The sequence below is a fragment of the Maylandia zebra genome, linkage group LG14 (assembly GCF_041146795.1).
Source record: "Maylandia zebra isolate NMK-2024a linkage group LG14, Mzebra_GT3a, whole genome shotgun sequence".
In the NCBI taxonomy this organism is placed as follows: domain Eukaryota; kingdom Metazoa; phylum Chordata; class Actinopteri; order Cichliformes; family Cichlidae; genus Maylandia; species Maylandia zebra.
Genome location: NC_135180.1, coordinates 4801296 through 4815583, shown reverse-complemented (window position 1 = coordinate 4815583; position 14288 = coordinate 4801296). Strand labels below are relative to the sequence as shown.

Below are 14288 nucleotides of genomic sequence, written 5' to 3'. Positions count from 1 at the left end.
AATTTTGTGTCTGTCCAAACAACCAGTGGATACTCTGTCCCCTCCAACCAATGCCTCAATTCTTCCATTGCCAGCTAAATAGAGAGCAATTCCTGTTTACCAAAATCATAGTTTCCTTCTGGAGCACACAGATTTATTTTACCTTCAGACTGCTGAGAAACCACAGCCCTGACCCCAGGATCCAAGGCATCCACCTCCATAATGAATGGTTGTGTGGTGGCCCACCAAAGGGCTCCACTCACACCCAGGTCGGGGGAGGGGTTCTGCTGGTTTTTGGCGCAATGTGTCCAGTTGTAGTTTGGAGATGAATAAAGTCGGAATGGAAAGTTACAGCTCCTGTGTCGTCTGTACAATACCTCCACAGTTGGAGAGATCAGGCTGGAAAAGGATCCAGCATTGTTGGGATCCAATACCAAGTAAAATTCAGGCTGGTATCGATACCAATACTTTGCATAAGTACAACGTTTTCGATAGAGAGTTGTTGGCATTGATCAGAGGACCCGGTGGCGCCAGTCTCCGGCAGCCTCGCCTCTGTCAGTGCGCCCCAGGGCAGCTGTGGCTACAACACCAGTGTGTGAATGGGTGGATGGCTGTATGTAGTGTAAAGCGCTTTGGGGTCCATAGGGACTAAGTGCGCTATACAAATTCAGGTCATTTACCATTTGCGTAAAAACTTGATGTGTTTGGTAAATAAAAATGAAAAGTAGTGTATTTCAAACCGTATTCGGAAATACAACTGTATGACTACAAGACATCAGACTATTGTTCTTCTTGCTTAATTATGAAGAATTCACACAAGAACTAAAAAAACAAAACAAAAAAAACAACAACCCTGAAATCTATACCTACATTTTAAATATTCCCTTTCCATTCCAAAACAAATGTGACTGATTGAAAATAGTAAAGCTGAGAAAAAACATTATAGATACATGTCATTGTCTATTTATCTTATGTATGAAATATTTTGAGTTTTTTAAAGCATACAATGACCGTTTTACTGTATATTTTATATATACCTAGTCTATATAATACGCTGTAAATACTCTGCAATTTGAACAAATGGGATTCTGCAGTTTTAAGAATGCGGCGAATTCCCGTCATTTGAACACAATGCCTAGACACAAAGTCTCTCCTCCTCCTCCAGTTCGCCTCATCATATTCTGTTACAATTTACTTTTGTTTGTGTTTGACAAGGTTTGTGGCCTTGCCACATGTGTCACAAACCGCATCTTTGCTTTTTGTGGAGCTCAAATAGCCCCATACTTATGATAGAAAACTGAACTAGCGCGCACACGTGAGCCGTGATGCATTTATACAGTCGTATTTCCCAACTCACTGTGATAGGCAGAAGAAGTAGTTCCTATTCAGACAATCCAATAATATAGTTACTTTCCACTGTGTTCTTGTAAATTATAAGCTACAAATTTACCCTAAATTACTATAATATCGATAATGTAATAGGAAAGTCGATTCTGGAACATAAATGTCTGGTATCGGAAGAACCAATATTTCAGTATCAATGCGCACAATTTGACCATTCAAGGCACCCGTACTATAATCGCATGACAGCATCCGAACGGGTTGTTTCGACAGTGTTGCAAACAATGGTCAACTTTAATGCAGATTTTTTCTAGAAAAGGGGAATTATATAGCTAGATCTGTCGACGAAAAGCTCCACATGGCAGGTAGTAGACTAGAGAGATTTGGAACGGTATTCACAAGGTAAGACCAATGTTTACGCTTTTTATCAAGTAATGATGAAGCTAATGTGGCTTTTAGCTGTATCCACAATGTCGATGATGGTGATACTATTTCCGGCACTATAAAGACTCTTTAGTTGGTACAGTATATGTGCTAGCCTTGGGCAGTAATACGTGTTTTATTCAGCCAACACGTGGGTTTACAACTATTAAAATAATTTAATTAATCAAGAAACATTATTCACGGGAACTGTGACCCTTTAAAAAGGGGGCGACGTGATGACGTCATCGGCATGCGACCAGTTTTGCGACATTAAAAGCTCTGCTCTCTATCTGATGCGTCGAAACAGCGCTTGCTGGATCCTGATAAATATTGCAAATACGTGTACCTAGTTAGCGTTAAAATTCTTACAAACATATTTATTACATTCTTGAAATAATGTGATCATGAAATAGTAATGTGGGAGTTTGAGTTTTTAACAAATAAATAACAAACAAACAAAATAACAAATACAAATAAATAAATGAAGATAGATAGGGAGACAAAATATGGAGATTTGAAACAGGGATGTGTGCAAACGAGCTATAGCTTAATATGCTGGCTTAATATGATATATATATATATATATATATATATTATTACTACTGTCAAAAATAGGTCATCTGTTCAGGAGTCTGATGGCAGTGGGGAACAAGGGGTTGTTGACTCTGGATGTTCTGGATCTCTCACTTCTGAACCTCCGCCCCGAGAGCAGAAGTGTGAACAGTCTGTGTTCGGGGTGTGTGGGGTCTTTGAGGATGGAGGCAGCTCTCCTCTGGACTCTGCGATGGTAGATGCTCTGCAGAGAGGACAGCGGAGTCCTGATGAACTTCTCCACAGTTGTTATCACTCTCTGCAGGCGTTTGCAGTCCATAGCAGTAGTGCTGCCATACCATGCAATGATGCAGCTGGTCAGTATGCTCAATACAATGCAGCTGTAGAACCTGCTGAGGATCTTGGCCAACATACCAAAATTCCTCAGCCTTCTCAGGAAATACAGCTGCTGCTGAGCATTCTTGACCAGCTGTGTGGTGTTCAGTGACCAGGTGAGGTCCTCAGAGATGTAGACGCCCAGGTACCTAAAGCTGCTCACCCTCTCCACTTCAAGGCCCCCTGATAAACAGGCCTCCTCTTCTTCCCCGTGTCCACTATTATCTCCTTTGTCTTGTCAGTGTTGAGTGTGAGGTTGTTGTCCTCACACCATGACACCAGACCGGTGTCTCTCCTGTAAGCCGCTTCGTCCCCCCCAGTGATGCGACTGATCACTGCAGTGTTGTCTGCGAACTTCAAAATGATGTTACTTTGTTGGAGGTGACAAAGTCGTGGGTGTTCAGGGTGTAGAGGATGAGACTGAGGACGCAACCTTGTGGAATGCCAGTGTTTGTAATAATGCTGGCTTTAGTCCTGTTGCCAATCCTGATGGACTGGGGCCTGCCAGTCAAAGTCCTGTAGCCAGTCACAAGCAGCAAACATTAAAAATCATGGGATGTGAGAGATGACTTGGTAAAAAATATCTGACTTTATTTTATTTTTAAAGCATAAACAACTTGTGCAAAAAGAGTTTCAGTATTAGAAGTTGTAATGCCATCCTTTGTAAAGCATTCTCCTGTACAGTTAATGATAAGGAATTGTGTGTTTTCACATTATCAACAGGGTTAGAGACCTGATACGCTCTGGAGTCATAAAGCCAAAGGAAAAACCTCTCTGGTATGATGTGTACAAGACTTTTCCACCAAAGAGGGCCCCACTTCATGTGAAACCAGTTACCAGCCCTTCTGCTAAGAAACAGGAAACTGTGCCTGAAATCTTCTACAGTGAGGATAAAATTAGAACGTAAGTTCATGGCACACTCATGGCAACGAAAATAACTTTTTCCCTATATCTGAAGGCTCCTTTATAAATATTGTGAAAACGGCACCTTAGCACACACATAATATACATTTCTGGCTTTATCAGTCTCTCAGATTGATAGCATTCATTTAAAAGTCGGAAGCGGAGCATCTAAGAGACTGGTATTCAGATACTCTATTTGAATTCTTTGAGAATAAGTTTCTGTTCACAGTAACAACATGCAAAGTATTATTCTTCATACATTATCCTGAAATGCATGTTACATTATTCCATATGCAACCTGGTCCATGGGCTAGGTTCATTTATATTATTATAATTAAAAATTTATTTCATTTTGATTACATATAGTTCCTTCAAGTGCAAGATGAGCCAGTTCACTGAAGATTGATAAGTCATCAAATTATGCAACAAGAAAGGGAAAAAATCACCTGAAACATTGCTAAGATAAGATAAGATAAGATAACCTTTATTAGTCCCACACGTGGGAAATTTGTTTTGTCACAGCAGGAAGTGGACAGTGCAAAAGTTATGAGGCAAAAATTAGAATACAATAAGAATAAATACAGTACACAACTGTACAGAATAGAATAAAATACTATATACAGTAGAATAAAATAAAATAAATATACAATAAGATAAAAATAGAATACAAATACAAATACTATATACAACTGAGTAAAAATACAACGATGACAGTAAGGATTACTAATACCTACTTGTTGCCTTTTGAATGGGCGCTGTAAAAAAGAAGAAAAAAAACTCTGTTCTGTAAAGTAAAATGTTAAATGTCTCGACTGAGAGAGGAGAAATGAATGGTTATTTGTCACAAAAAAATGAATATGAATATGCCATAGGTCCACTTTGTTTCCTAAATAAATAACACTACACAGAAATGGGAGAAATATTCTTCAGATGTTAACCCAGATTTTTTTTCTTATATAAATACAGGAATATAGACAAAATACATGTAGTTTGCATATTCTTCTTCCTCTTTTTTTCTACCAAAACCATAATTCTGATCAGCACAGAGTGGACACATGTTTTGGGCATTTAGTCTTGGTTTGGAACAATTTTACATTTTAAACAGTGATAACTAAGTGTTGATACTAAGTGAAATATTTTTGTAGGCCTCACTAACTTCTAACTTGTGTTGTTTTTGGGGTTTTTTTGTTTGATTTTTGTTTTTGCTAGGGGATTCTATGAGCAGTATGGGAGAGGTTTGCGGGCTCTTGATCTCTCCAAATCAAACTTTGTTTCTACATGTCAGAGGTATGTTTGACTGTGTTCAGAATAGGGCTGGGCGATATGGCCTAAAATCCATATCACGGTATAACTGTGTCAAGCATATGCGGTAACGATATATATATCGCGGTATATTATTTTCTTCTGCATAATGTATTTTACACACTATAAGGCACACTTAAAATCCTTTAATTTTCTCAAAAATCGACAGTGCGCCTTATGTGTGAATTCTGGTTGTGCTTACTGACCTTGAACCGATTTTATGTAGTACATGGCGCGCAGAAATCTGTCAAAAATGCTTTAGTACGACGTGCGGCTTCATAGTAGTAAGCTATGAAGCCGCACCGCTTGATGGATTGCCGGAGCATTACGGCTGCCGTAGTCAGGAGCCTCGCGGAGGAATCTGGGTCCTAAACTCTGTCAGCTTCAGGTCCCAAAGTCAAATGAACACATCACTGAGAGTTAGAAAGTGTCTAAATTCTTTCATCTTTAATAAAATGATCAGCGTTGCTGCTTTACCAGGTATAACAATCAAGTTTAACATCCAGGCATCCATGAAAACAGAATTTATTAAATTCAACGGAGTTAGAAGTTAGCAGGAAGTTAACTCGCTAGTTTCCACCTAAACATGATATAGCATGTTCTGACTGAGATTTCTGAAAAAATTAAAAAGTACAGCTCTGCTATCACTTCCAACATAAATGAAGACAGAAAACTAAACAGCAGTGACATTTGTAGGGTTACTGAAGTTGAGCTAGCTGGTATATAACGATATGCTATGTGATTGCTAGCAAAACAGCTATGTTAGCATAACATTAGCACAGTGAAGCTGAAGGATGGCCGCTAACCCTTTTCCACTCGATAAAAGTTAACGTGAGGGTTTCTGGTGGTTAGGGACAAATGCAATTGCATGGCAGGATGCTATAAACGGACCAAACTTCAGTCAGGAGAACAACTGAGATAATCCATCCACAATACGAGGTTAGTCATTAATATACTGCAACTACATGGGAATAGAGCAGCTGCGAGAGAATTCAGCCTTAATGAATCAATGGTAGGGAAGTGGAGGAAGCAAAATTTTTGGCTTTCCCCATCTTCCAAAAGTGCTTTGTCTCTTTGCTATTACTGTCGCCCGGCATAATTTGCAGATGATGATGTTGTTTGTAGCCGCTGCGATGCTTTCGACCCAAATAGCCGCAGCTTGATGACACCATCAACATGAGCTATCGCGGTAGAGCGCTATAATCAAAATCTCTACCGTTGGCCAAATTTATATCGTTTCTACCGTATACCGTTTATACCGCCCACCCCTAGTTCAGAATAACACACACAGTACTCCAGTCTTTCTGAAAACCTTTTAAAATTGTCTCTGGATATTAGATGCTTTTAAACTCATTTTCAATCTATTACTTGCATTTTTGTTTAGCAGTTTATCAATAATCTATGACTCATTCAAGTAGAGCTTGGTGACAAATGGTTCATGGCCAGTAGAAATTCAACATCCATGTTTTGACAGAGAACACAGCAAACCAGTGACTAAGGGTTTAGGGTTTAGGGACTAAGTGACTAACCCTAACCCCACAATGCCAAAGCAATCATGTAGTTGGAATAAAGTTTGATCACATCATGTTAGGTTGATACACAGATCTTAGAAGGGGGGCAGCCACCAGCAGAGCATGTGTTAAAGCTTAGGCTACTGCAGTTGTACACATCAGTACAATGTGAGGACAATAAAAGACAAAAGGACAACAGAAACTTTTAAGGAATACTTGAGTGACGTTACTGAATATGAGACCCCAACAAACAAGGCTCAAAGACAAGGACATTGTTGAAAAGAAGGGTCAGAGGAATTCAGTAGTGTGAAGAACCAGTTTTAGCATACATTGCAACTGTGTCAAAAGCAAATGGAAGTAACGCCATGAATCATTTTTACTACACATACACCTACCATTCGTAAGTTAAGTTAAATCTATGAAAAATGCAACGATAACAGTTTGACAGGCAATTTTCACACTCTTCCTCTTATCTTTTTAATCCCGCAGGTTTGTTGACAAGTACAGAGAGTTAAAAAGCCATGGCATGCTGGATAAGTCCTCTTTGTTTGAAGAGACTGGGAAGGCTTTACTTAAAGAAGGTATCATCCTGAGAAGGCGAGGAGCTCCTCCTGTAAGACTCTTGTTATAATTATTACTTTGGGTTCCTACAAAAATGTTGTTTGCCCTGTTTTGACATGGTCACATTTTTGCCAGCTGCAAACTATGTTATGCCAGTCAGCTAAATTATGTAGTCGTGTGAAAACGAAAGGTTTTTACTAAAGAAAAAGGTGCCAAGTACATCCAAAGATTCATCTAACCAGTCAAAAGTTTGGTCACACCATCTCATTTAATAGTTTTTCTTTATTTTTACCACTTTTACATTTTAGAAACATACTAAAGAAATCAAATATATGAAGCAAGATATATAGAATTATGGAGCAAAGGGGAAAAAAGATAAATAACTCTAAATATATGGTATATTTTAGATTCCTGAAAGTAGCCACTCTTTGTTGGCATTGCTGCAAACCCCTGGCATTTTCTCAAAGAGCTTCATGATGTAGTCACCTGAAATGGTTTTCACTTCACAGATGTGCCTTGTCAGTGTTCATTTTTGGAATTTCTTGCCTTCTTAATGGGGTTGGGACCATCAGTTGTGTTGTGCAGAGGTCAGGGTCGTACACAGCTCAGAGCCCTATTTGACAACTGTTAGCTGATTGGTTCTTTCCATAATATGAATTCTAAGTAAAGAGAAATGACAGTCCATCATAACTTTTAAGAACTGAAGGTCAGTCAGTCTGGAAAATTGCTAAAACTTTGAACGTGTCCCCAAGTGCAGTCGCAAAAGCCATCAAGTGCTACGACAAAACTGGCTCACATAAGGACCGCCCCAGGAAAGGACAACCAAGAGTCACCTCTGCTGCTGAGGATAAATTAATCAAAGTCAAACGTCACTGTCTCATCTGCTGTTCACAATATTAAATGGTGATCTTAAAGAGGTTATGGACAATTTTGTCCATGCTTGGTGGAAAAAGAAATGCTTAGGAGCCCCTGAAATGATACCCAGGAAGTGACTACAAGAAGAGGGTGAAAGATTGTCTGAAGCAGTTACAACAAGACAAACCCCTTGACCAGACCTCCTACCACAGGCTACACCCAGGGGAAGCTACACCAAATCTGTATTGTTTACTGAAGAAGGATAAACAGGGTGTGCCTTTAAGACCAATTGTCTGTATGATCAGCTGGGTCACCTATAAAATCACAACGTTTCTGGCTTCGATCCTCAACCCATTGGTAGGCAGCTCTGAACACCACATCCAGAACAGTTTGGATTTTGTTGAGAAGGTGAGAGATGTCACTATGGAGGCAGATTGAACAATGGTCTCACATGTTACATCTCTCTTACTTGTGTTCCATTCAGTGAAGCAGTGGGGATAGTTTGTCAGAGATTATGGGATGACCACTGTCAGCACTGGCCAAGTGTGTTTGCTCTTGGAACTGTGTCTTCATTCCATATAATTCATGTATACGGGTCAATGCTACAGCAGAAAAATGGGTGTGCAATGGGTTCCTGAGTGGGTTCTCCTTGACTCCCTGCTCAAACCAGCGTTCGTCCCTGTTTAGCCAGAGGTTGTTTGGTTTCCCCAATGTCTAAATCATATCAATTCTTCTGGCACTGGCAATGGGAGACCCAATCCTTGGGGTAGACCAATCTTTGGCACAGCGTATTTTGGTGTTTAAAAGCCACTGAAACGCTGTGTTTAGAATAAATGCGTCTTAATTGTTTCAATACTTTTTCTCCTGTGAAAAAGGCCTAACCCAGGGATTTCTCTGGATGAAGGGAAAGTGAGGGGAAGTTAAACTCATTTTTTGTTTCAGAAATGTCTGAAATTATTTTCTTTGACTAGTTCTTGTCATAAATTACTATAGCCACTTTTTCTTAAACCAGCAACTTTGTCAGGTAATGGATTAAATTCATTTTATTCTTCACCTCAAAACTCACCTCGAAAAGGGAAAAAGTTTGCTTGCTTTTTTGCTTTTATTACAAAATAAAAACAAAAATATAAAGAGAGAGAGAGATTACTAATTCACAAGTACAAACACAGTTTTGTTTTGATTATTGCATATTATCATTGTGTTGCTTTTATTCTGCAGGTTTTGGCCGAGTCCAGGGATCCTGTGCTTGACCTGAAACTGATAGACATGTTGGCAGAGCAGCAGTCCGCTGGGACTGACACAACGAAGACAACAGAAGATAAAAATTCATAGATCACAGTAGCTCAAGAATCATTTGGTGAACTGCATATTTTCTCTCTTACCAGCTGTTATGATCAATGTATTTCTGTTTTTGTTTCTGACACCCAACAATTGTCTGTTTTTAATTTCTTGAAAGCCCATTGCACACTGCACCAGCGGCAGCATGTTGCCATTAAAGATTCAATGGCGCTATAAATCATGTCAGTGCAGGTGAAAAGTTACAAAAAACCCCAGAAAAGAATGTTATAAGTATTTAGAGGTCTTATGTCTGGCAATAAAACACATTGTTATAACATGTAGAATTGTTGTGAAATTATTGTAATAGTTTTGAACTTTTCTGATCTGAAATTTCCCAAGTTTTTTTTAGTTTTTGTGGTTTGCACCTCATCTATCTTGCCTTCTTGCTGACCTGGAAATTAATTTCTGCGTAACATGTTGAATGATGCCTCAATACCTACAAGCACCACGTGGACAGAGGAGGAAGCGAGTATGCACAGGGTGCATCCTTTGCACATTAACTTTAAATATATAAAATAGTCTTACAGCTTGAATTCGGGAGAACTATGCCAACAGCTACTTTATCATATCTATAAGTTGTTTTGGTTGTTAAGATGATCAACTGCCTTTAAACTTTGGCCTTCATTTTGTGTGTGAGAGAAATTATTGGGTCTTTTGTAAGATGGTACTACACTGAGAGTTTAATTAAAAGTCGCCCTTAAAATAAAGCATATCATCAGTTCAGTTATGCCAAAAAACACAAAATGCAGAGAAACAATGCAATAGTTTTAATGCAGCTGTGCCATTCATCTTTTGACATAATTTAGCTGCAACAAAAGGATGGCATTAATTCCTGTTAACTCTGCCTGTTTCTTATGTCTTCTTTGCACCTTCCAAACCTCGAGGAGAGGGACAAGTTACAAGGAAAGAAATCGAGGATGTACAGACTGAGAAAGAGGAAAACAGTTTGAACTAAAAGCACTCACTTGGCCGGACCTGTCTTTATTTGGGGACATAGAATGTTTGTCCACTGTTTGTAAACTACTGCTGGTTTTAGCCTGATATAAACTCAATAGCCACTTTGTTAGATATACCTGTTCAGCTTCTCAGTGGAAAACAGGGCTCTGTTGTCCTATTCTAGAAAACCAAAAAAAACGCATTGGTTTGGGTACGTGGATGACACCTGGGTGAAAATCAAATGTCAGGATGTACCACAATCACTGATCACATCAAAATAGATAAACATCAGGTTGAGCAGGGAGAATATGAAAAATGACAAGCTAGCTTTTCCAAAAGTATTGGTAATATTTAAAAGTCCAAGATGGTGCCATCTCTCGGTTCATTTTTAATTTCTATTTGCCAATTCGTCTGATTGGGACCCGATGAATGTAAAAACAAAGAATTACAAGATTTTTTTTTTTTTTTTTTTACCTGATTTTTGTTCCTGAGAAAAATTAGATCCACATATGAGGACATTCATTTTAAATTTTGATAGAACAGTGGCAGTATAACGTCCTCGTAAGTGGGTACCAGGCCCAAAATGTGATGTCCACATAGGTGGATGCCAGGTCCTAGGAGGTTAATATCCGTGACTCAATGCTGATCCTCCCCTGCATTGCCAGCGATTTGGAGGACTCCCACCACCTCTGGTGTTGGTACCAGAGGAACTGCATCGACGTGATCCACCTTGGAATCTTTCGAAACAGAAGGGCTGTAGAAGTGGTTAAAATACGTGGCATGTGTGTACGGGTTAGATCTTAGATGTGGTGGATCCTTGCCATCGGTGATCCTGCCTTTTTAGACCTTTTTCTGCCCTCAGACAGCGCTGCCAGGGGAGGAAGACAGGACAAAGATATACTGTGGAAGAAAGCCAGAGATAAATAATAACTAATAATCAAGTACATAGAGGTGTATAAACAAATGCATATCGAGTGAAAAAGGGGACTGAAGAAGAAACAGTGTATCATGGGAATCCCCCAGCAGCCTAGACCTATTGCGTAACTAAGGGTGGGTTTAGGGTCACCTGATCCAACCCTAACTATATGCTTCAGCAAAAAGGAAAGTTTAAAGGTAAATCTTAAAAGTAGAGAGGGTGTCTGTCTCCTAAACCCAAACTTGAAGCTGATACTACTTCTACCACCTTCTAATGATACTACCTAAGAGAAGCACATATAATGTAAACAGACCTAGTCCTGGGCGCCTACCATACAGATCAGAATGTAACGTTTGAATCTAATGATCCACTGGTGCAGAAATTGGGTGTCATCAGGACGCTATAACATAGAGCTAACAAAATTCCCACAGCGACAGCGGCCAGGGAAGTAGAAGAACATCATATCTGAGTAAGTGTAGTTATCCCAGCCAGACAAAGCTGGAAAGGTACCTAAGGAATGCTCCAGGAGAGAACAACAATCTAAACAAAAACTTTTAGTGATCCCTTATGTGCCAGGGGCATTGGAACAGAGACATAATTTTCTCAAAACACTGCATCTCTGTGGATTTCAAACCAAACAACCTTTGGCTAAAGAGCACAATATAGAAGAGACTCTGCAGTCTAGTTAAACCTACAGACCAGTGGCAACTCTTTCAATGATGACATTCTAAACAGGCAGGAAGCAGGCACTTTGTTCCAGAGTGGAGGCCATTTATTTAGGCCATTCATTTAGTCCAGGCCTTGTGCCTGACACTTTTCAGGGAAAAGGGTGGTTTTTTATTGTCAAAGCGTTTTTTGTACAACATCTCTCATTCACCCATTCATACAACAACTTTTTTTGTATGAAGGAAGTGCTTTCTATCATCTGTCTGTCTTACACATTCATATTCCGATTAATGCATCAGAGAGCCCAAGGAGCAGCCAGGGGTCAAATCATGAGTCTTCTGATTAGTAAATGACCTGCTGGCCTATGAATTACTCAAGCATAAAAAGGTACCCAATACAAGGAAAGAACCATTGTTGTTCATTATTTGGGTGCTAGGAAGTAGAGCAAGTCATCTACTAGTTCAGTCCTTGGCTGCTCCCAGTCTGAATGTCAAATATCCTTGGGCAAGATACTAACCCCAAGTTGCTCATCGAAGCATCCATAAGATTAATAATGTGTGTGAATATTAGATAGGAAGCACTAAGAGCTAGCATAGAAATAAAGAAGCATACAGAAAAAGTGCTTGGGTGAATGGAGCATGTTGTATAAAAATGCTTTGGGTGCTCAGGTAGAATAGTAAAATGTTATATAAGAACAAGTCTATTTACCAAAATTAGTTCTAGAAATGCAGGAAAATCCTGTTAACTCATGCTCTATTACAGGTACAGCTGCTCTCTTACCATTACTACCAGATAAATTTGCATCTGTTAAATTGCACAAACACTTTTACCACTACTGCACCTGATTTCCCAGTCTCGAGGTCAGCCACCTCCATTTCCAACTCTACAAGGTACACACAGGCAGCTCTCAAAAATTAGACATTTTCTGCTCCATTGAAACTTAAAGGACTGTTGCGAATTGGAATTGCTTGTGGAATTTTGTCCACCCAATACCAAATTTTTGAACGTTCTAAGGTGCTGGTGAGTAAATAGCAGTGGTTTACAAGAATAGCTTAAACTGTCTTACTCTTTACTCTACTACTACCCTTCAAAATTCAGTGGGAATAGCTAGTTTGCTGTATGGTAACCAATCTACCAACCTCAAATTCTGCAAGGATTTTCTGAATGAATTCTCGTGAATAACATTAATCTAGACCAGGGGTAGGCAACTCCTCGAGTGCTGGTGTCCTGCAGGTTTTAGATCTCACCCATGTGTCAACACACCAGAATCAAATGATTAGTTCATTACCAGGTCTCTGGAGAACTTCAAGACGTGTTGAGGAGGTAATTTAGCAATTTAAATCAGCTGTGTTGGATCAAGGACACATCTAAAACCTGCAGGACACCGGCCCTCCAGGCCTGGAGTTGCCCACTCCTGATCCAGACACTTAAAGTACATTTAAGAATGTATTTTAAGTGGCAGAACAAATGAACAAACTGTTAATCACTTACCTGAGATGAAATCTGCTCAGCTGCTTTGAAAATAGCTTCTAATTGGTTCCTTCAATAACAGGATGGCTTCTCAGGAGTAAGGCCATCATGCAGTTCAGCATCCTTAATGGTTCTGCTATAAACTGGTAGGGGAGCCTTTCAGTGCATCCTTTCAGAGGAGGCTGGAGGAACTCTGAATGGTTGGAGGCACACAAACATGTATTCACATATTCCACAGTTATTTACAGTTTACCATTTTGATTTTCTCATCCCGTGGACAATAAAACACATGGATGCAGGTTTATTGTTAAATTTTGTAAAGCTTATTTAACATATCCAGCTGCAGCCTCACTGTGATCCTGAACTGGAACTGCTGAAGCAGTTAAGATCATACATCAACTAACTGTATTTATCCAAACAGGCTGAACTAATCGAGGTTCACTGAATTAGAGACTTTAAAGAGTTTTTTCTATGTAGGAATGTGTCGTACTGATATACCTGCAAACTTGACAAAACTGCTGTTTTTCAGACTACATGTGTTAGGAGCTGGGATGGCATGTGTGCTTGCATTTCCTTTTTTGGAGCAGGTAGGCGAGGCAATGATCCTCAGGGTTCTCTAGGCACATCTGTGGAACATCATCAGATGGGCTATTTAAAGAGCAAGTATCAGATTATTTTCTTAGCCTAAGTGGTAATGAGCCAGCCGTCTTTATATTTAACTACGTTCATCAAGGTATTCATGGATTCCCTCATTCTGTGTTTCCTGCCAGCTTGACTTCCCCATCTGCCAGCTCTACTATGCTTTGGATACATCAACTCAGGACCCCGCAACCCAGCTCACCCGCATGATCACTGGACCACGTCTGTCTCCACCACGGCTCCCTGCCCTTGCCCCAGTACAGAGTAAACATGTGACAAGTAAGCTCTCCTCAGGTACGTAAACTGCTCTCCTATGCCCTGTTTCGTTTACTCGCAAACCTCATGCTCCTTTTCCCTCTCTAGATAGTTAGAGTTTCCCACCAGCACATCTCCCTCGCCTCACCATCTTGTGTTTCCCATGACTACACTGTAAAAAAAAAACCTGTTTCACTCCAGTTGTGGTTGTCTGAGTAATCTGTCCACTTTTATTTCACCTAACAACATGTAGCTATCCTTGTTTG

General features: G+C 39.7%; 1 protein-coding gene across 2 annotated transcripts; it reads left to right on the top strand.

Moving 5' to 3' along the window:
* The first annotated feature begins 1536 nt into the window (after positions 1 to 1536).
* On the top strand, positions 1537 to 9417 carry mrps23 (mitochondrial ribosomal protein S23). 2 transcript variants are annotated; one of them, XM_004572478.5, is made up of 5 exons: positions 1539 to 1722; positions 3394 to 3573; positions 4783 to 4860; positions 6876 to 6999; positions 9021 to 9417. In XM_004572478.5, exons 1-5 carry the CDS (start codon positions 1679 to 1681, stop codon positions 9132 to 9134), a joined length of 540 nt encoding a protein of 179 aa, XP_004572535.1. In that variant the 5' UTR covers positions 1539 to 1678; the 3' UTR covers positions 9135 to 9417. The 2 variants fall into 2 exon arrangements, with proteins under 2 accessions (XP_004572536.1, XP_004572535.1); XM_004572479.5 differs by lacking the exon at positions 4783 to 4860 and having other exon boundaries at positions 1537 to 1722.
* Positions 9418 to 14288: the final 4871 nt, after the last annotated feature.